This window comes from Colletes gigas, unplaced genomic scaffold (assembly GCF_013123115.1).
Source record: "Colletes gigas isolate AHSC1104 unplaced genomic scaffold, ASM1312311v1 Colletes_gigas_Sc00002, whole genome shotgun sequence".
NCBI classification, from domain to species: domain Eukaryota; kingdom Metazoa; phylum Arthropoda; class Insecta; order Hymenoptera; family Colletidae; genus Colletes; species Colletes gigas.
The window spans coordinates 8767025-8788566 of NW_025106631.1; the positions used below are offsets into that span (position 1 = coordinate 8767025).

General features: G+C 32.8%; 3 protein-coding genes across 8 annotated transcripts; 1 reads left to right on the forward strand and 2 right to left on the reverse strand.

Annotated features, from left to right (window-relative positions):
* Positions 1 to 492: 492 nt before the first annotated feature.
* Positions 493 to 13754, reverse strand: LOC122401643 (heat shock factor protein-like). 5 transcript variants are annotated; one of them, XM_043403892.1, is made up of 13 exons: positions 13547 to 13754; positions 12780 to 12888; positions 12571 to 12695; positions 12169 to 12504; positions 11788 to 11870; positions 11501 to 11689; positions 9224 to 9286; positions 7499 to 8038; positions 5887 to 5992; positions 5705 to 5716; positions 5487 to 5580; positions 5127 to 5368; positions 493 to 2751 (listed from the first exon to the last, which is right to left on the reverse strand). In XM_043403892.1, the coding sequence occupies exons 1-12, from the start codon at positions 13649 to 13651 to the stop codon at positions 5142 to 5144; spliced, it is 1989 nt and encodes a 662-aa protein (XP_043259827.1). In that variant the 5' UTR covers positions 13652 to 13754; the 3' UTR covers positions 493 to 2751; positions 5127 to 5141. The 5 variants fall into 5 exon arrangements, with proteins under 5 accessions (XP_043259827.1, XP_043259846.1, XP_043259854.1 ...); XM_043403911.1 differs by lacking the exon at positions 9224 to 9286; XM_043403919.1 differs by lacking the exon at positions 7499 to 8038.
* Positions 13755 to 15337: 1583 nt separating this feature from the next.
* On the reverse strand, positions 15338 to 20047 carry LOC122401635 (protein pigeon). Its single transcript, XM_043403879.1, has 10 exons — positions 19263 to 20047; positions 18987 to 19123; positions 18611 to 18920; positions 18276 to 18538; positions 17044 to 18194; positions 16565 to 16906; positions 16244 to 16458; positions 15960 to 16163; positions 15821 to 15892; positions 15338 to 15753 (listed from the first exon to the last, which is right to left on the reverse strand). The coding sequence occupies exons 1-10, from the start codon at positions 19318 to 19320 to the stop codon at positions 15683 to 15685; spliced, it is 2823 nt and encodes a 940-aa protein (XP_043259814.1). The 5' UTR covers positions 19321 to 20047; the 3' UTR covers positions 15338 to 15682.
* Positions 19175 to 21508, forward strand: LOC122401663 (glyoxalase domain-containing protein 4). Of its 2 annotated transcripts, XM_043403942.1 has the most exons (7): positions 19175 to 19191; positions 19955 to 20152; positions 20210 to 20259; positions 20362 to 20627; positions 20701 to 20856; positions 20931 to 21106; positions 21182 to 21507. In XM_043403942.1, exons 2-7 carry the CDS (start codon positions 20063 to 20065, stop codon positions 21287 to 21289), a joined length of 846 nt encoding a protein of 281 aa, XP_043259877.1. In that variant the 5' UTR covers positions 19175 to 19191; positions 19955 to 20062; the 3' UTR covers positions 21290 to 21507. The 2 variants fall into 2 exon arrangements, with proteins under 2 accessions (XP_043259877.1, XP_043259885.1); XM_043403950.1 differs by lacking the exon at positions 19175 to 19191 and having other exon boundaries at positions 19993 to 20152; positions 21182 to 21508.
* Positions 21509 to 21542: the final 34 nt, after the last annotated feature.

Below are 21542 nucleotides of genomic sequence, written 5' to 3' on the forward strand. Positions count from 1 at the left end.
AATAATTCAAAATAAAATTAAAGAATTATTATTTGAAATAATGGAATATGTACTTTGTAATGTAAGTGGAAAGAAAATTGTGAATATCCTCAATTGTTGCAATTCTCTGAAAGTATTTAATATCTAATTGTGGATGTTTAATGTCTGGAAAATATTGTCAAAGGTGATTTTTATAGGTGTCCTCCTGAATGGTGCTTTTTGAAACAACTTTTGCAGTGCCAAAGATATCTTCGTTAATTGTGACCTGAAAAATTGATTTTCTTAATTCTAATAAAGGTATGTAAACCCTTAAAGAGTTACAATGTACGATTTACAAAGTATTTATTAATTATTATTTAATATGCAGATTAAAAGATAGATAGGTTGAATTGGGATATATAGTCATAATAAGATTATATAAACAATTTCTAAATTTTATTTAAAAACAAACAAATTTAACATTATTTTGGATAGTAGTTAAAAGTCTACTCGTGTTGAATAAAGCAATTTCGGTGAAGATTGCGGTTTCGAAAATATGATTATAATTTTCATTCGTGATACAATAAAATAAGTAGGAGTGCCAATTTTTTTTCGGTATTCCTTTTTTTTTCGCGATGTTTGGATACGTCTTAGTCTTTGATTAAACTGTTTAATTGTATTAGGACTGGTAATTTATAATCAGTAGCAAAATATGCAATCATAATCAGGTAAATGTGAAATGGTCGTTCGGATATTATCCGTTCAATTCTATCTTTTTTTACAAAACTTTTAATGTATCACAAAATTTCATACGTACAAACAATGTGGTATCGACTATATTTTTGTACAAGATAAACATTTTTATTTTATTTCAATATAATTTGTAGTTTGAACCCTCATGAATAAATAAAAAATAACATTCTAGGAACAGTCAAATTAAGTCGAAGTTCCATAAGGTTCTCCAGAAATTCTGAACTGAAAACAGTTTTAATATTCGAGAACTTCGCGGCTTTTAATTTCCCGTATCAGATCGTACTTTTTTATCGGTACAATAAAAAGTTCATAGAAAATCGATAACAAACTTTTTTTTATAACATTTAGAAAAAGAAAAAGAAGGGTTTTTGAAATCATTATATCGTGTATTATAAATTTAATGATAGACGCTTAATAGTTAAACAATAAGATATGCTAACACATACATAAGTAATTTAACTCTGGATTAAATCTACAAAACTATAAAATGTGTTTGAAATCAATTTCAAAATGGAAAATAGTAAAATACATAAGATATGTATGATTGAGATTTCACTGTATATGGAATTACATAAACATATGTTAAGTTTCTCTATGAATTAATAATATAGTACAAACTTTATCTTGGCAAATGAATATAAAAAATCTACTTATAGCTAAATTAAAGTAACATGTTAACGTAATAAAGATACAATGTACCATTTATGGATTATATTATCTTCGGGTGTACACAAACTTAAACTGTCAATTTATCTGTTAAAGGTTCAAGACCAAGATTTCAGTGTTAAATGAAAGATCATAAGCAATATCTTTACTATATATTGCCCAAAAATAGTTAACTGAACGAATATAGAAGATTTGTATCTTACAACGAATAGGAAAGAATGTTAAGCTTTTATTTCTTTGATAACTGAAATTACTTACAAACTAAATATAGAATTAAATATTTTGATAGTCGAAATACTCTACTATAAAATACAATTAAATATTTTGATAGCCAAAATATCCTACTAAATAATTAGTTCTACCAGTATTAGTAGATTAATATTAATCCTCTATAGTAGCCATCAAAAACTCATATGGTTACATTTGTATCACTTCTCTCTCTCTTTTTTATCATTTTTTTTTTCATTTTAATTTAACTCGCTTAAATCTCGATTTTACATTACTACAATGACTATTTAATAATAACGTTCTGGAGTTATTAACGTAATCCATTATAAGTATGCAGTAACATTAACTTCACACGAAGTTTTCAATGCATTAAAAAATTAACTAAATATCGTTTATAAAGGATCAGATACGAAAGATCATCACCAATTAAAAGCAACAGAATCTTACACACAACAATAAAGTAGTGATAGTGTTTGAATGAGGACACTGAAATCTTATCTTGTACTATCACTTTTGTTGAATTAACCTTATACCACAGTGAAACAATAGATAAGAAAAGTATAATGACATGTTAAATAAATTTTATACTTTCAATACACTGTTCTGTATGTGTGTATATATATATATATATGTATAGATTCATTACATACATATATTTATGTACGTTCATAGACGTCGCACCATGTAATATTCACTTCTTAATACTGTGCTCTACACACATTATGTAAAAAAATGTTACTGTTCCGTCGGTGGACATTTTTTACTAAACATCCTGCAGAATTCTTTATCGATGTGATTGATAATCTTCTGCATAAATATATACAAATCAGTGAAAACAGGAATTTATCCCCTTGATACGTTTTCGCAACACTATTTTTACAAAGAGATTATAATATGTTTATTACGTAGTTTAATCAGCGTGAAAATAAATGTTTCTTCCAATCTAGGGTACACGTTTGGTTTTTTTTTTATGCTGTACTTTCTCCTTCAAGGAATTTTTAAGTAAAACCTCTGTGCGTATCTTAACTCTTACTTTTCTCTCTGCATATTACATATTTGTCACAGGGTTCAGAGCATCATACTGATAATTAAAACGAAGGTATTACCAACGAGGCAATTAAAAATCCAGCAGTCTTTCTTCCAAGGCTAAAATAAAAAAACAATTATATATATTTGCGAATCGTAAAGCAAAAATCTGAGAAAGCATCAGTCGCTCTATCGTGAAAGAGCTTCTTGCGAGTATCCTTAGTCAATGATCAATTATCCTTAAAAAAGAAAAGAAATCCTCTGCATGCTTAGGGGGAATACATAATATACTTCGAAACGTAAAATCATAAAAACCGTTAGCTTCTTTCTTTACGAGTAAATAAAGTCACTTAAATTAAATACCTTATTTAATTTTGACTGCAATGAACCATATCAATGATCCATCCATAGATTTTGCTAAATTAACTTTTTTTAACACATTTCTTTGATCATATATTACATAATTTTTTTTAGTAGATTAAGGAGATTAGTTTGATACAGAATACTTGTAAGTCACTAATCAGCTGAAAAAATATATAATCAATTGTGTTACTACAAGGACAAAAAGTCTGTATATAATTTAAGTACGACTTTCCTTACAAAGGATTCCTTGCATATGATTCAGATTTACTTGAAACTTTTTCCATCTAATTTTTACAGAATACCTTTTAAAAAGTATATGTTCGTACTTTTTGACAATCACTGCTAAATTTGGGATTATAACTTGTAGACCAAATAAACTAATGAAAAAATGTGTATATACAACAAATATACTGATTCACGAGTATAGACACAATAACTACAGATTTTCAAGTGAACAGCATTTTGAGATATTTATTTAATAGCATTCATACCATATATTTGTATGAATATAATTATTTTCATCTATATCTCCTTAAAACGCAACAAATGTATCGTAATTTCCTTTAATATTTATGACTACATACAAGAATCGAAACACATTTCAGACATGCATTTCCTAACATAAAAATTAAAATGTGTCGTATTATTTTTTACAGGATAACAAGCACACATCGGCAAACTGGAATATTTTGCTTTGATATGCGTTTCTTATTTACCTTCAACGTTTCATATCTCAATAAAACCAAGACGATAAATTACTTATGTTTAATAAATTCATACAATTTCATTACAACTTTAGTGAACATTTATAAATATGGAAGAGAAATAAAGAAAGTAGCTTTACAATGAATCGAGACGTCCACAGATATACAAATATCATTTATCTTAAAAATATAAAAATATAAAATAGCGTCTAACGTTTATCTTTATGTATACATTCCTTAATCTACTAGATTAACGGACGCTTTAACATAATTATTTTTTGAATTGAATGTCAGATATGAGACATTTCTGTTTCAGACTAGTAGTTCAGTACAAAAAATACGAATTTCGTATATACTTTTTAAAACTATTTACGTAGATGAGACACTTAAGTGAAGGTGCACTCGAATTCCCGTAAATAATAAACAAGGTCGTAAGAAATCACAGATGACAAATGACTCTATCACTATTATACATCATTCATAAAAAAATACTCGGATACAACCAATACATGAGCTATAATATTCGACCTGTTCTATCACATTTATGTAATTTCTGGATTATTGATAGATATACATAGGAAACAGAAATTGTATATAAAAAAAAAAAGATAAATCTTTGCGATTAAACGCGCAGGAACTTTAGTTACATTGTACGATCAACAACAACTGTTAGCCACTGTAACGTGCTCCAGTGCTTTTAACACGCTCGATGGAATTGCCAAACAATTGTGAATTTACAAATCGTATCAGTAAATAAACAATTTGATTATTTCGCGTCGTTTCAAGTAGATTGAAGCACAACGTGGCGATGATTTGTATAAAAAAAAAAAAATTACTGTAGCAATTAAATTGTATCGGTTTATAGCAGCAAATCCAGAGGATTTTATGCGCCGATAGATTTTAGCCAAAATGTCCTCTGCGAATCGACGGGATCACTCGATAGACCACATGATACTGAGACCGCATTTTCCTCAAGTATTAGGTACTTTTTTGTTTCATACACCACACAAGCTCGTTGCTTATTTGGTCATCAAAATACACCGACAGAGAAAGTGAGAAAGCATGCTCATGATGATCCATCGAGAATAAAACATACTGAAACCAAAGCATTGGGTGCAACAGTGATCTGAACCTGCAAAAAAATCTGTCCTGAGACAATTTCTTTTTGAAAAAGAGACTGAACCTGGCAGAAGAACAATTTCGACAAGAAACCGTAATCCTCAATGAAAATTAAGTGACCAATGTTAAGTGACCAACTACATTGAAAGATATCAAATTATAATACGACCTGATAACGGTTATCAAATTAACGCAACAATGTAAAGACTGCATATTAATGTATAAAATACTATCTTCTATTGTCGTTTCTACTGTTATTTTACGAGAAACATATTACATATTAAACCTAAATCAGATCAAGAGACTCACCAAAGGAATGAGACTTTATGGAGTGTTTACATCGTTTCTTAAGGACTCGAGGAGCGAAGCTTTGTTATCCTCCAAATCTAAAGGATCCGATGTATACAAATTGTTTGCAGTTACATCACCTGATGTATTGGTTACAGGCGATGTAGCATCTAAGAACATCATGTCATCATCGAAATCTAGCAAGTTTTGTGTCGGATTGTATGCCATAAGTTCTCCACCACTTCCGTTAATGTTTTCTGCTGCTGAAAAATAATTAAGTCCGTTATGTCTCCATTAAAAAATGTAATTAATACGTGTAATGACATGAAAATCGTCAATAGGATAAAAGAAATTAACGAAACGAACAATTAAAGATCTTACCATTAGCGTCATCATTGTCTTCTTTGTCAGAATGTGGATTTAATTCTGGATTAACAGGCATACCGAATGACATTGGATCATCTGCTCCAAATAACTGTAAATGGAGATAGTTAGTAATAGGAAGAAAACTTTAAAAATACTTTGTAACGCTTTGAGGGCAGAAGGCTTTCAAGATGAATGACCTTTGCAGATGGTATGCTTTATTGTGTGTTGCGTACCGCTTCAATTAACTATAAGCAAATACATATGCCCTACGTTACTTTTCTTATCAATTAAACAAAATGTTTTATTATATTTATTTCGTAAATGCATTATCTGGCATTGTACTTTCTACAGTCGCATCAAGTATGAAATTTTCGCCGAAATACAAATATATATATAAAAAGCGTCAAATACTTACTCCCAGGAGCGTGTTTGCATCGATACTGTAACCCTCGCCGCGTAGAATTTCACGGAGATTGTCCAAATCTGTCTGCATCAATTCGAGATGATTATCCATTTCCTCCCTACAGACAATTATTCAAGGTAAATCGTTGTAAATAAAAAAGAACTATAATTTCACACAAGTTTAGTCATACGTTCATGAACGAACTAAGAAAGCATTGTAAAGCCTTTTTCTGAAAAGTACAATCTTTCTATTTGTTTTGAATGATAGCACAAGCAGACCCAAATTACGTATTTTCTTTTTATTTTAAACTAAAAAAATTAATTTAATCCAGTGTCTTTCGAGCGTGAATAAATATTCGTAATATTTGTTTATGAATGTTACTTTGAAGTTGAACTATTATAGTTATATCCCATTAACATAATAAATTTTTAATTTATGTGTAAAAAAATGACAGTTGGTAATTCTATAAAAGGTGAATACTTATTTTGAATTTTCAAATTGTTTTACAAACGAAATTGATATAAAAAACTGATTTATGGCATTGCTGCTTGTGCAATCAATTCCAGAGAAACTGTTGCGCGCAAAAGAAGGTTGCTTAGTATCTGATAATACTGATATAAAATTGGCAAGTCTGCAATATACAATTCTAAAAATATTTCTCAAATTGATTTTTGAAAACCAGGGGATTTGACGCGTAATTATAGTAAGCACAATGCAGGCTGACCTATCGAAACCACTATGCGTTATACCGCCGTTTCTTTCATTTTTTTTTGGCGCGAATAATGAATAAAAATAGATTAATTCAAAGTTTTCTAAATTTAGACAGCGGTATAAAACAGACAGGCCACACCGCGTAGCACTTACTATATTAATGGATACACAAATAATTATATAACGAAAGATCTAACAAAACATATGTGTTAAGTGTCCCTCTCTTCCTACCAATTTTGAAGAAATTTTAGTTTTTTAGAACAGCCAAAAATAAGGGATATTTTGTTAAAATTTCTTATTTTTGACTATTCTATTAACGTACAAAATTTCATTGAAATCGGGATGGAGCATTTCAATGTTCCTGTAAAAATTGTATTATAATTACCACGTATACTAAACATATATGTAAGGTACTACACATCTCAAATATCTAATTTACAACTTCACCGATTAAAACAAAAAATTATACACATACAGACTTAAATCACATTTACCGTCGATATATTTTCTATTCGAATTAATGTTAAAAAAGTTTATTTTCAACTGAAGAAAGTTGAATATTGGATTTTTCAAGTCCTTAGATTAAATAAAAATATCATTAAAATTAATGGCAAAGAATGATATAGTCAATGATATCGAGGGATCGTTATTTTTCAAGCTATATGAATATATCGTGAAATTCCTAGATCAAAGGCAACAATTTACAAGATCTGATAGAAAGATAACACACATTATTATTAGTAAATTGTGTGCTTATTAATAGGCATCATTCAAAATCAGTCAAATCATATTAAAAACAGATAAATTAGTTAGCTCCCACCTCTGTCTTCTGATTAAGGATTTCCACTATAGATAAGTGGAATGCGATGCATTCAACATTTTTTTTTTTACCGGTGTTCTATGTTGAACTTACATTGATCCTAACCTGTAAGTAGCATCAGACATGTCAGAGGAATTCAAGCAACTCAAAGATAAATCTAGGCTAGAGTCTGCTCCGCTGTCATTGGATCTTTCTTGCTCCAAGATTTTCTTTTTTCCGTTTGCATTTGGAATTCTTTGATTATCCTTTGTGGCATTGCTATAAGCTTTGTTAATTTTATTGAAAGTGTTATCGTTCATGTCAGATTCAGAGTTGCTGTTAGTCTCATTATACTCTATGTTCTCATTGTCCTTGACATTCTCTCCATCAATATCTGTCCCTATTAAAATGTTCTCCAGTTTCACCAGGTTTAAATTGCTCTCTTGAGTATCTTCTTCCAAGTCCACAGAATTTCCCAAATTGAGCTCTTGCTCTGCATATGTTGCTTTGTTCATATTGGCTGCCATGGCTGCAAGTTTTGAGCTACGCACAGACGCCACAGGTACAGGCGTTGGAATTTTTTTATTTTCCAATAAAGTGATAGCCTCGACCGGTGATTCTTCAAGCGGAATTTCAAATAAATGTGTTTCTTCCCTAAAATAGTGAAACAAGCAGTTTGCCAATTTTCATCATCTTGAATTAAGTTGTAGCCTTAATCTGCTTTTAATAGGTTTTATTAACTTGAAAAGTCATAATCTGCTTTTGAACGCATTCTTGACTACAGTTCTGATCAATAGAAGTATTGCAAGAGCACACACAGAAGTATTGAAAGCATTATACATTAACATGCTTCTAAATATGCAGTGAAATTATTGTTACGATACTAGTTGTTTTGTAACATGGTAATCAAATTTGTTTAGAGGTAAGCTATAAAAACGAAGAGGAAAAGAATAGTGTTAGAGAGAAGTAATGCATATGTAGAAAACGTATATGCATTAGAAATAATAAAATTGAAGAGTATTAGAAACTTTCTTTTTTAAAAAACTAGTATACTATTTTTTTTGAACCCCTTCTGTAAATAGCAACTTTAAAACGAAAAATCAAGCAGAGTAAATTCTTATATAATTTGCAAATCGAAAAGTGTAAGCAATTATCGTATAAACTATATAATAAGCACATATTGCTAATTCATCAAATATAGTACAAACAACTGTTAATCACAATACAAAGGGCATGATTAATTTTGCCAAATCACAACACAATCGTGCTTAGAATAAATTTAAACATACAACATGTATTATAAATTGTATCTTGATTAACAATCGATTAACATTCGATGTACATATATTAATTTAAATTTAACTACAGTAAAACAGACCCATGTTTTGCATTGAAATAAATTAATACTTATATTATAATAACGATTAATTTATCGATAAATATACTTAGAGGCATAAGTTAAGCATGAATTATAAAGTAATGCTGTTAATGATATGAATATCGAATGATGTAACTAATAAAAAGGTTGAATAGACACTAATATTTAATCCAAAAGCAAGTTAACCAAGGATTAACAAAACTTCTCTTATAAAATTAATGAGCTACAGAAACAATATATTTGGATTTTACAAATGTTGAGAAACATTCAAAGTTTAATGGAAAATCATCTTCGTATCGACGGTCTAAGTCGGAAAGGTTTCTAAATAAAATAGTATCGCAATATTACTGAATGTTCATGCAAAAAGAAATAGAACTAAGCAAAATTGCGATATCGTTTAAAGTAACTTTTAGAGTAGTATGAACACCAACACCAAATTACGACAAGAGAAAAATGTTAACCTCGGTTGTTCTCCATTCTTCGTCGATGGGATCAAAATTTTGACAGGCACCTTGTTTTTCCTCCTGGCAATATTTAAATTGTGATGATATAAGTGTCATTGAAAACTAATTAATGTCATGAGAGATATGAAAAAGTTACGAAAAAAAAAATTTCTGTTTTCTGTTTTGTGTAAATTAATCAAGTTGCGATGTATATTGTGTAGGATACACCTTGCAGGTAAGTGTAACTTAATTTGTGTTTGTATGTACACTGCCGCTCATAAGTATGTGGACACTTAACGCATTCACGAAATTTGTGATATATTATGTATATTTCGATTATTAAATAATGTTTGTTGCTAAATTCTATTAGGTATATGTATGTAATGTATTCTAGTAGTACTAATTTAACAATTTAGTTATGCAATTTACTTATATAAATAAAAGTCTATCCGATGGGTGGAAAGCTGCGTTATATTTCGTTGCGTGCGTACGGTTTGTAAGGCTATTTTCTCGCAGTTTACGATGGCTGCACCACTTGAGTGAGGTCTGTTGCCTTCTTCGGAGTAGCATAAACATTTGGAAATGTAATTCGAAACGAAAGACTGTTAGATAAGAGCACAGCGATCACTCTGGTGATCTGCCTAGATCAGTTCAGTTTAAATACTTGGAAGAGCACGATGGGCACGAAAAGAAGCGAAATAAGCGTCGAAATGCGTTCGAAAATAGTTACTTTATCGAAAGAAGGGTATTCTATAAGGAATATTGCCGAAAAAGTAGGAGTTTCGAAGTCTTGTGTGAGATACAGCATCAATAGGTTCAGTGTTGCAGGAGTTTGTTCCTCTGTAAAAAGACCTGGAAGACCCAGAAAAACAACTGAGGCAGAAGATCGCCATATTATAACCATAAGTAAAAGAAATAGGAGAGACACAGCCCCCGAAATAACTGCAGAAATTAATAATTATAGGGACGGCACAATTTCGGTTTCGACAGTGAAAAGGCGTCTTAAGGAGGGCGGTCTTAGAGGCTGTGTTGCAGTGAAAAAACCATTCTTAAAAAAACAAAATAAGAAAAAGAGGCTTCAGTGGGCTAAATGCCATAAAAATTGGGCACTGGAAGACTGGGACAAGGTGTTATGGTCTGACGAATCGAAGTTCGAAGTGTTTGGCTCCAAGCGACGTGTTTTTGTGCGCCGAAAAGTTTTTGAAAAACTAAATGACAATTGTGTAGTGGCCACAGTTAAGCATGGGGGTCGTTCTGTGATGGTATGGGGATGCTTTGGGAATAATATGACTGGAGATTTAGCAAAAATAAACGGAATTTTAAGAAAAGAAGGGTATTTGAACATTCTGAGAGAACATGCAATTCCATCTGGACACCGCATAATTGGCCACAATTTTACATCTATGCACGACAATGACCCGAAGCACACTTCTACAATATGTAGAAATTATTTACTGCAATTGCAAGAAAATTTTGAAGTGAAAATGATGGTATGGCCATCCCAATCGCCCGATTTGAATCCCATAGAAAAACTATGGGATCACATAGATAGACAAGTTAGAAAACGATGTCCCAAGTCAGAAAAACATTTGTGGGAAATCTTACATTCTGAGTGGAACCTCATTGATACAGAAATAATGAAAAAGTTAGTAGCCAGGATGCCACGACCGGTAAACGCGGTCATAAAAGCACGCGGTGGATACGTAGACGAAAAGGAAATATAATAATTTTATATAGTTATCGGTGATATATTTAATAAATTATTACTCAAATATCTTCTCTAATACTGTACGAGCTAGAATACATGCAAAGTAATCAAATTTACCAAAGATATCATAATTTTTTTCAGGTAGATATAAGAACTAAGGAAGTGTCCACATACTTATGAGCGGTAGTGTAGGTGACACCATCGTAGTATAGTATGAAACGCCGAAATTTATGCCCCTATATCTTTCATAGAAGTAAATAGAATAAAATTGTAGTTTCGTTAAGTTAATTAATTACTACATTCCATGCATGGATAGTATATTGGAATGTACAAAGAGATTTCTCTATAAATGATCTGTTTTGTCATTTTTCTTTTTAATTTTAATGAAAGGCAAGCACAAATGAAAACACAAAAACACTTCTTCGTAGAATAACGGTCGTTGGAATATTATTGTATCCATCATGCAAAACTCCATCTTATTATAATTCCAAAATTGAAAGATTGTACATGACTCAGTTATAGACGTCACTTTGTTTAATTAGCAAATCTATTCTAAAATTGCACCATAATAATTTCGTTCAACTTACTTTTTTTTACCCTTACAGCCGCGTTTTTTTCTTGTATCAATTTCCTGTGGGTTGATCAGTTGTATTTCATCTTGTAACTGGACTGGATCGTGAATTAAATGAACAGTTTCCATATTGTTATCGTCTATTACTGATGCATTGTTATGTTCTGGACTTTGAATAGATGGACTTGGATGTCCTTCTAGCATTCTAAATGTAAAGAGGACATTTACATATTATTTAGATGTTCTATAGAATGTACGTTAAATTTGAATAAAAAAAATTTTGTAACTTCAGATTTAACATACTCTGCAACAATATATTCTGAATCTAAGTCTGGTTCAGATGCGTCGAGTTCATGAATTACAGGCCCTGTAGGCGACGCCTGAGACTGCAAATAAAAATATTTTGTTATATACACGGTAATTCTCCCGCCGGTATACTCGAAAGGAATGCTCAAGTCTAAACACGGCCGTAATAACTCCGTGTTTGTTCGGTCGTGATTCGATGAAGAGGTCGATATATCGCCGTTGCTTCGTCGATCGGTCGACAACTCTATTTGAAGAGAGAAACAGAATAATAAGAGAGTAAGTAAGAGAGTAATAGAAACGGCGGCATTCCTTTCGAGTCAACCGGCGGAAGAATCGCCCTGTACAAAATGATTACTAAAAGGTAGTGGTTGCAATTACCTTTGATAATTTAGATTGTTTGCTACGTTGACGATTAGAGTCGTCGATCATCAATGGGTACCTTCTCTTAACAGAGAGTCCGCTACCTCTTGAAGGTTGCAGAAAAGTGACCAAAAAATGTATTAGTTTGTTAACAATCTGTTGTTGCTTCGTGTGTTTTTGCCTAAGCATAGCAAGTTCCCTCCATAATGCTTCATTCTCTCTTTTCATAGCTCCGAGCCGCGAATCTAAATGTTCTTGACGGCCTCTCATACTTCTCACTTCTGTTAGCATTTTATTCATTAATTCGGGTTTCATAGGCGCGAGCGTCGGATCTTGTCCTTTGCTGGATGCAATCTAAACGAATCATAATAGACCACCATTAAAAAGACCGATATCTATGAAAATTTCCAAAGTTCTTACTTTTCTTTTAATGTGTTCTACAAGATATGGATGCCCTTTGCAAAAGAACTGATGTGCAAACTCCATTTCATCCCTGTCACACTTTAAACCACCCAATTCAACCGAAACCTTTTTGTGGAAACCATCTAAAACGTATGTATATATTTGATAAAACATAGAATTTGTTTCATTTATACGATACCAATTGTATCTTATTCATTGCTACTTACACATATTCAACTGACGAACAAAGCTGGCCATATTATTGTGTTTATAATAATGTGGCAACAATTCTCTGGCGAATTGTGCCTGATTCCTAATGAAAAAACTTCTTCCATTCTAAAATAAACAAATTGCATATAGTTTTATAGTTTCAAAATACATTACAAAATGCTCGTTTCTCGATAAACTAAGATGAGAATATAAACTATTTGAAAGAATTCTAAACAGTGTTGCTACTAAAACCTACTATTATTTAAATTTATATTTTATTCGATACTAAACAATATTATAAATACAAGACTTAAGTGTTGCATTAAATTGTTATTGCTTATTTCAATTTGAAGAAAAATGTACTCATCTTTGTAATGCCAAGTTTGCTTGTTATCCATGGTCAAAAACAATTTGTAAGAAGCAAAATGCTTGACATTCAATGAAAAAAGCAGAATTTGTAGTTGAAATAGTATAATATATACATACATATATATAAAGTAATATATATATATATATATATATATGTATGTATACAATGGCGCAACTAAGCACGGAATAAATTACACCAATGTCGGGTACATGCAAAATATAGGTTGTTACGTTAAAATGTGTACGCGGAGGTCAACGTTTCGCTTACGTTTAAGTCGATTACATGCGAGGCGTTACAACGAACTTATTATCGTTGTGAAAGCGAGCCGTCGAACTATCTGTTGGAATCGTTTGCACGGCGAGCGTAAAAATATCATGCGAATGCATGCAAACTAAATAATAAGTATGTACTTACAGGTGCCCAACAAATAAGGTCGTCAGTTTCGGGATCCTCAACCAGCTTCCAAAGTTTGGCAAGGAAGGCCGGCACGCTGGTGCCTAATTCCGGAATCGTGTGCATTTCAGCGTGAACGGTTTAAATCTGATATACAACGATTGTTTTACTACTGCAGCGAATATATAACGTTGAGAAAAATCTTCACATCTCACGACAATGGCTGACCGCTGACGATGTTATTCTGCTAGTACGTAATATGTATTTGATGGTATATACTTCTTGATGAGAAGGGAGGGGGTCTAGTAATGCGTATGTTGGGTTTCCATTTAGAGCCGTAAATGCGACTGTCGTCGACGTTGGTCAAACGCGATTGGTCCTTTCTTTTGGAGCGCAGGGGCCAACCAATAAACGGACTCGTAGATCCGACAAGTAGATTCGGATTTAAATTTACATTAAAAACAGTTTTTGGACACCATTTTGAAAATTCGAAGATCTGTTTTTCCAAAGCTGTTGTCCGTTCCACTAAAAAACCGGATGTTCGTTTAGTTACAAAGAAAGTGCGCATACACAAACCATGTGACTGTGGCAAGACTGTATTCGCAAGCTATTTCTCAAATTCGTATTCGGATTCAATAATATTTTACGAGTTTATTATTTATACTTTGTTCTGATTCAGGAAAATACTAGGATATACTAGACTCCAAACCGCGAACGAAGTATTAAATTAGTATTGTTACTAGCTGGAGAATAAAGTGAAAGCCAATGTTATCAGAACAGGCACTAGGTGCACGATGCGTTAATAACTTGTTAATTACGGGCGGAATAGCTATGAAAACTATTCTTGAATGTTGCCAAAGGTCTATACTACATTCTTCAATTCTAAAAGTTCATATTTTAATCCCAGAAAAATAGTTATTAGCGAATAATCGAGGTAGTGCGTATCAGGAGTAACAGGAGTAGGGGAACCTGTACTCCGGATACCTCCTCTAACATTCTGTGATTCTGGCACGATTTTAGTAGTACGAATCCCTGATATTAGATGGCGATACTGTTTTACGGCACTTTTTATCACAATATTGGAACAAGAATCGCTTCCAGTAATCGTGTATAACTTATTAATTACATTAAATATAATGTACAGAGAAGTGATTAAATAACTTAATTAGATTCGAATAATATTGTTACCTTTAACAATAAAAAGGATGGAATGTACGTATGTACATATAAATATTAAGCAACCAAAACTGTTTTTAAAACATTTATATTCAGTTCTACACAAATATAATTACTAATACTGTAATATTTTTGTACATATCTTTTGATATGTAAGTTCGTTAACAATACATCTTACGTAATGATAAAGCGTGATATAAACTTTTTGAATCACACCGTCGATCTTACTTATTACATTGATAAAAATTTAAATTTCGATATATATTGCGGTTTTACAAAATCAACAATTTTCTATAACTCAGTTTACATTAACTTAAAAAAATATTTAAATTAAGTAACTTACGTAACGTATGCATTGCACATAAACTTATAAAAATTACTTCTAATTAAGATTAATGTAAGTAAATGTCCAACATCACATAGTTTTCGATCAACCGACTATTAACATCAATATAAAACTATAACAATATAATAATACAAATTCAAGCTCAATCAAAACAAGAGTACAGTTGCTGTAAAATATGTAGTAACAAGTAATATCACGAATTAATCAGTCCTTAAATGGAGTTGAATAAATATTATAATTAAAAATTAGAAAGCATATACATATACCTTCAAAGCATACAAAACGGTGACTACTATGCTAGTGATGTATATCAAATATTAATTTATTCAACTTCGAAACAATATTACGACCGATATATATTAAGGACATCAAATTCTGCAGAGTTAAATCATTCAGTTATAGAAAATGTAAGTTATGTTGTAACTACGTACAAATCTATTATGTATAATTTAAAAAAGGGACATGTAGAAGTTTATAAAATACGTTTAAAACCAGTCATACATAATAAGTACTTGGAAGATAATGGCACTTCGTACGATTTTAATTATTTGCATTACTGTTTTTGATTATAAAAAGAAATCTATAAATAATTGTTGCATTTAGTTATAGTTAACATTTAACTAGAATACATTTACCTATAAAAAATCTTCTGTAGACGTCACCGTGGCTTCTATAAGTAGACCGAAATCCAATTCGGTTAGACTAGCTGTAAGAATAAGGACACTTCACGATCGGAACGAAATTCTGCAATTATTTAAGTTCCAAATTTATACCTTTTGCAGTAAGTAAATCGAGGAATGTATCTAGCGGTGATAAACGATCCGCGGAAGGAAATGCAGCCAAACCTGCGAAGAATTTACTTTACAAGCTGTCGCATCGATGTGTAGTTTATTGCCGGTTATTTATAATTACCGTTATGATGATTTTTGTGCTGCGAAGTTCTACCACGATTCTGACACACTTCGCCGCATAATATGTTAGCAGCGTGTTCACGAGCTCGTATCATGAAACTTACTGGATGTAACCACTGATTTAAAAGCCTCTTGGCTCGTGATCTCGGTAGCAAAGACAACAAAGTCAATTTACGGACAGCGTTTTCTTTCCTATCGCTGATGTCTGAAAGGAAAATGAAAAGGTACTCCGAGAAAATTACAAATGCAAATAAGAACGTTCGAATTTGAAGATAAAAATTGTACCAGCCATAATAATTTTGCTGACGTCCACTTGTAACTCGAATACTGATCGTTGGACGTACTGCAGGAACATAGAATACTTTAGAGTTCTATATCCGAGATAAGTGAAAAATGATGTGAATCCCTGTGGCGCCGGAAATGCTATGCTTTCTATCGCGCACCTGTAGCGCTCGAACAATATGAAGAGTAACCATCGTCTTGCTTCGTCCAATTGATCACTGAAAATAAGGTATATCTGTATTATATATAAAGTTAAGAAAAAGATGCTGTTCGAATATTATCACGCAATATCGACAATTTTATCGAAAGGGGTTCAAGTCTTACACAAGAATGAAGCCACGTTCTTGCTCGATTCGCGGGTCCACAATTGCAGCTCGACATAGCATTTGACAAAGAGCTCGCGATGTTTCTAACTGCGCCGCAACGTGTCTCGTTGCCATAGCGTGTACGTGTAACGGGGTACACGATCCTTGAAGATGGGTCATTGGCGTATGTGTACCATGTTTCAACAAATACATGGACAATTCTCTTAAATTTACAGACACGACGTGTTCCTGCTTTGAGGCCGTGCAGCTCTCCGTTTCGTTAAATGGCAAACACGAGTCTAACAATTTATTACTACGAACACCAGTTAAATCTCCAAGCGACACTGTGGCTACAACCAATCTGGAACATTATTTGTTTAAGTTAGATTACCACAATCGAAGGCATGATAATAGTAGTGAATTATAACACAGATTTGCATTAGACATAAGAGATTTTTTTAGTATCGTTAATAAAAAAATAACATAAAACAGTGTTACCCTCCACTTGGAGACATTGGAGTACTGGATCTGGACAGTGCCTCGGGTTGATAACACGCTAAAGAGACTAACAATTTTTCAGCAATTTTGCTCGGTTTAAACCTCGTCTTGTCCCCGTTATTTTTACTAAGTTGATCCCATAATCTAGTCCACAAGTCGCTACGATACGGAACCAATCTTTGCTGCGGCGAAAGCAACATAACCGACGTGTTCCAGAGCTTTTCGTGACTCAATGTTATACTTAAATCGTTCACTTTGATCTCGAAACTGGTATATTCTTCCATAGTTGTAACGGGTAGCAACGCCAACAGTGGCATTGCGTCTGCTAGCAGATTTTTTTGTACCAGAGCATACGAACCGCCGATAAGAACTTCTTGCATATACCGTACCATTTCCAGGGACCTTGGTTTTTCAGCGATCGTGCATACTAATTCCGAAATGATATCCATGTCGGTTTTATGGCAGAGAAAGTAATGTAGTATTCCTAGACGTACTTCCGTCGATGTTTCTTTACGAAACACTTCGGTGAGGAACTCGGAGGGAATTTTCAATTGCACTAAGTCCAGTGTGGGTAAGTCTATTGTTAGTATGCTTGTATTAAGATGAGGTGTTGCGTTGCTCCCTTCTAAAGAAGTTGAGTCGTATTTCTTTTTGCTTCCTTTGTTATTAGTTTCTAATTCAAGTAACGGCACCAGGTAAGAGGAGCGCGATGGAATTGTAGTCAACGGGCCGCATAGTATATGGCAGCATGGTTCGTGATTCGTTCCAATTTCAAGGAGATGAGTAAATAAACCTTGTACCAGAACGATCATGTGATGATGTTCATAGATCGCGAACGTTGGCCGTATGAGTTTAGCGAGCGACCACGGTATGCCCGGTATAACACAATGGATTACACAACTGTGATGAAGTAGCGTTACAGAATACGCGAAGTGAACCGTATTAAATTCATTTAGCGAGTTAAGTACATGCTGTTGCGGTTTTACTGGGCGATATAAGTAATGGTGGCAAACACAGACCATTCCTTTGGAATCAGAAACCACAATTAGATCCAAGGAACAATCGTGAACTCTTAAAGGTATAACATCGTCCTCGTAAGTTCCACAATTGGAAGAAGTTGATAACTGGGGCAAATTCAGAGGTATATTCAGCTGTAAAAAAATATTGGTTTGACACGTATTAATTATTAATTTACTGATATTAAGTTGCAATCGACCAAACAATTTATTTACCACTGTCTCATGAGGCAAATCATCATGAAACTGAAGACCACTGAGCGTTGGATTACTTCGAGTTGATTTATTTGGCTTTTCATCGTCGTCTTCGGAAACTAAACTTACGGGAATTCGTCTATGATGTATATGATATAAAACTTGATTTATCATGTCCCACTGAGCCCAAATAAATGTTTTTACCAATGGTTCGGGTTTTAACTCCTGTATCGGCCGAAAATCCAATTCGTTCGTCTCATACGATATAGTATATATTATGACACCTGTATGGTAAAATAATTTAATTTGTATAATTAACAAGAAAGGATCCAACTACAATTCGTACAATGTCTTACATTCTTGATGTATTAATAGTAAGAATTTATCCAAATGCCCAACTTCTTTTTCTCTGTATAAAAACTGAATGCGTACTTGTTTGGACCTCTTTGTATCTAAATTACGAACTTTTACTTCTTCTCCTTGTAATTCAACTATGTATGCCTCGTACATTTCTACTTCGATCAATGTACTTTCATCCGTTGGTTCCGAGGATTCTGTAGCTGTGTCTGAAATAACTTTCTGTTTCGTGACATATCCAAACACTGTGCGGCTCTGATTTATCGATCCTTGTACAATATTTAATACTTCTGGGAATTGATGTACCACCTGTATCATAATTTGTTATTTCATTCAAACAGATCTATATGGATCGGATCTACAAATTGGACCTACTTGTAATTTATCATTAGTCCGGTCGTAGTGGCCTACAACAGTGTAGGATGCGACTACATCGTCTTCTATAGTTTCTTCTGTCCATGCAACCAACAAAGATCCATCTTTCTCCTGACCCAACAATTTCCATTGCTCCGCTAAAAATCAAGCAATTTCTTTGCAAAAAGAGTTCTCTTTGATACGTGTCGCGTGAAAAGTATACGTGGTGAGTGGTTTTATCGGTATATATTAATATTTGCAGTTCGGGGAAAAAAATTATGAAATCACGATAGTTACCTGAGTGCGCTTTTTCCGGCAAAAGTAAACATAACTTGGCAGCAAGATTTTCTATCATATCTATTTGCAAACTCTTGTTAATAGATAATATTTAACAGGATTCTAGTCTAGTCTTTACTTTGTTGGCAAGTGTAAATATCTCGTGTATTTTGACATTATCTGACGTATGTATATCGTCTGCTACGATTATGGCTACCACAGACCACAGTTACGCGTTGTCTGCACAAATTAATTTACATTAATTTTTACTTCTGACGTTACTTTCGCTGTAAACATTGCGAATCAGAGAAGCTGTATATGTAGGTGATTACGGAATATATTGTCTACTTTTTGTTAAGGGTCCCAAAATAAAATAGAAATCGAAGACGCGCGATGGAAGATATTCGCAACTGTAACGCGGCTGAAAATAGCATATAGGAGAACGAACGATTGAATTTTATCGATTATTTAATACGAGCGAACGGACCTAACCTCGATTCGTCTGTTTTTAAAGTATACGAATGTTTACAGCGATAAAAAATATGATTATACAATATGCGTGGTTTTGACTCAATATTAATTCTTCGGACGAATCGTAGCAACTCGATACGTTATCGTTCATACCGAGCGTTTGATACGAATCAAGTAAATACTTGTTATACACGTGTGTGTATCAAACGCTCGGTATAAACCTTTTATTTCTACAAGATTAGTCATCATCATCAGCGAGACGTCTATAAAAACGCCGAGTCACCGATTTTCATTCACAATTGTCAGTTCACCTTTCGAAGACGACAGCTTCAAAGATAGGGCTATTAAAAATGGTCATCGGACGAGCGCTTCATTTCGTTTTTAAAATACCGGATCGCAAGTTAACGGCTAAGTTCTATCGGGAAATTCTTGGAATGAAGGTTAGCAATTTGACGATTTGAATCTATATCAGACCAAAAAAAACTTCTTTTTTATAGGTATTGCGACACGAAGAATTTGCCGATGGTTGCGAGGCTGCGTGCAATGGGTTCGTAACTATTTTTTTTTTATGTAATACTTAAATTTGAATCGTTGTTTTATTTTTATATTATTTTGAGAATCTCCCTTAATCTTTTGTGTAATTGCACAGACCATACGCGAATCGATGGAGCAAAACTATGATAGGGTATGGTCCAGAAGATACTCATTTTGTGATAGAACTGACCTACAATTATGGAATTAAAGAGTACGAAACTGGTAATGATTTTCGTGGCATAACTATTCGTTCTACGGAGGCAATTGAGAGAGCACGTTTAAATAAATGGCCGATAAAAAAGGAATGTGGAAAATTTGTCTTGGAAGCACCTGGTGGATACAAGTATTATGTTATCGATGAGCCACAGCCTACAAACAAAGGTACTATCGAAGAACTGTTAAACATTGATTAGCTTCTAAATATCTATTACATTAAAAATGATGTTTTTAACAGATCCAGTGGAGAAAGTAACTTTGTCTAGTTCAAATCTTGAAAAAACTATTGCTTACTGGAAGGATATTCTGCAGTTAAAAGTATTCGATCAAACTGATAAAAGTGTTCAACTGGGATATAGCGAGGATCAGGCTAAACTTGAATTTGAGGATATTGGTAAATTTTTTGAAGCAACCTTCTATAACAAAGGTATAATTATATAATTATATACTTCTGGTTTCCCTTTTTAGGTACTGAAATTAATCATGCTAAAGCCTATGGACGTATAGCATTTTCAGTTCCGCGAGCGGAACAACCAGAAATTCAAAAAAAAATCAAAGAAAGCGATAATAAAATTTTGACTGATCTGATTACTTTAGATACACCAGGGAAGGCTTCTGTAACAGTTATTATTCTGGCAGATCCGGTAAATGCATTTAGATAGCTTCCTTTTAATTTTAATTCGATAAATACACGTTGTAAATAAATGTGAATATTTTAGGATGGTCATGAAATTTGTTTTGTGGACGACGAAGGATTTCGTGAGCTATCCGTTCCAGACTATCCAAGCGAAAAAATTTTAGACAAATACATCGCGAAAGAAGGCTAAATTGATTAACTTTCGACATTAGTTTACCTTCAAAGAGTTCCGAATGTTATACGTTTCAGTATTTTCTCAAATTTAGAAGGCTGTATTTGTAGTACTTCGTTATTGTAGAAAAAATGCAGTACAGAGAGGTGATGGTGCGCGATGCAAATTATTTTTTATATAAATTTTTTTAAAAGGAATAAAAAATCTCAACAGTTTACTAAGATTTTGAATACTTGTTAGTATTTTATAGTTTATATAATATATACTATTT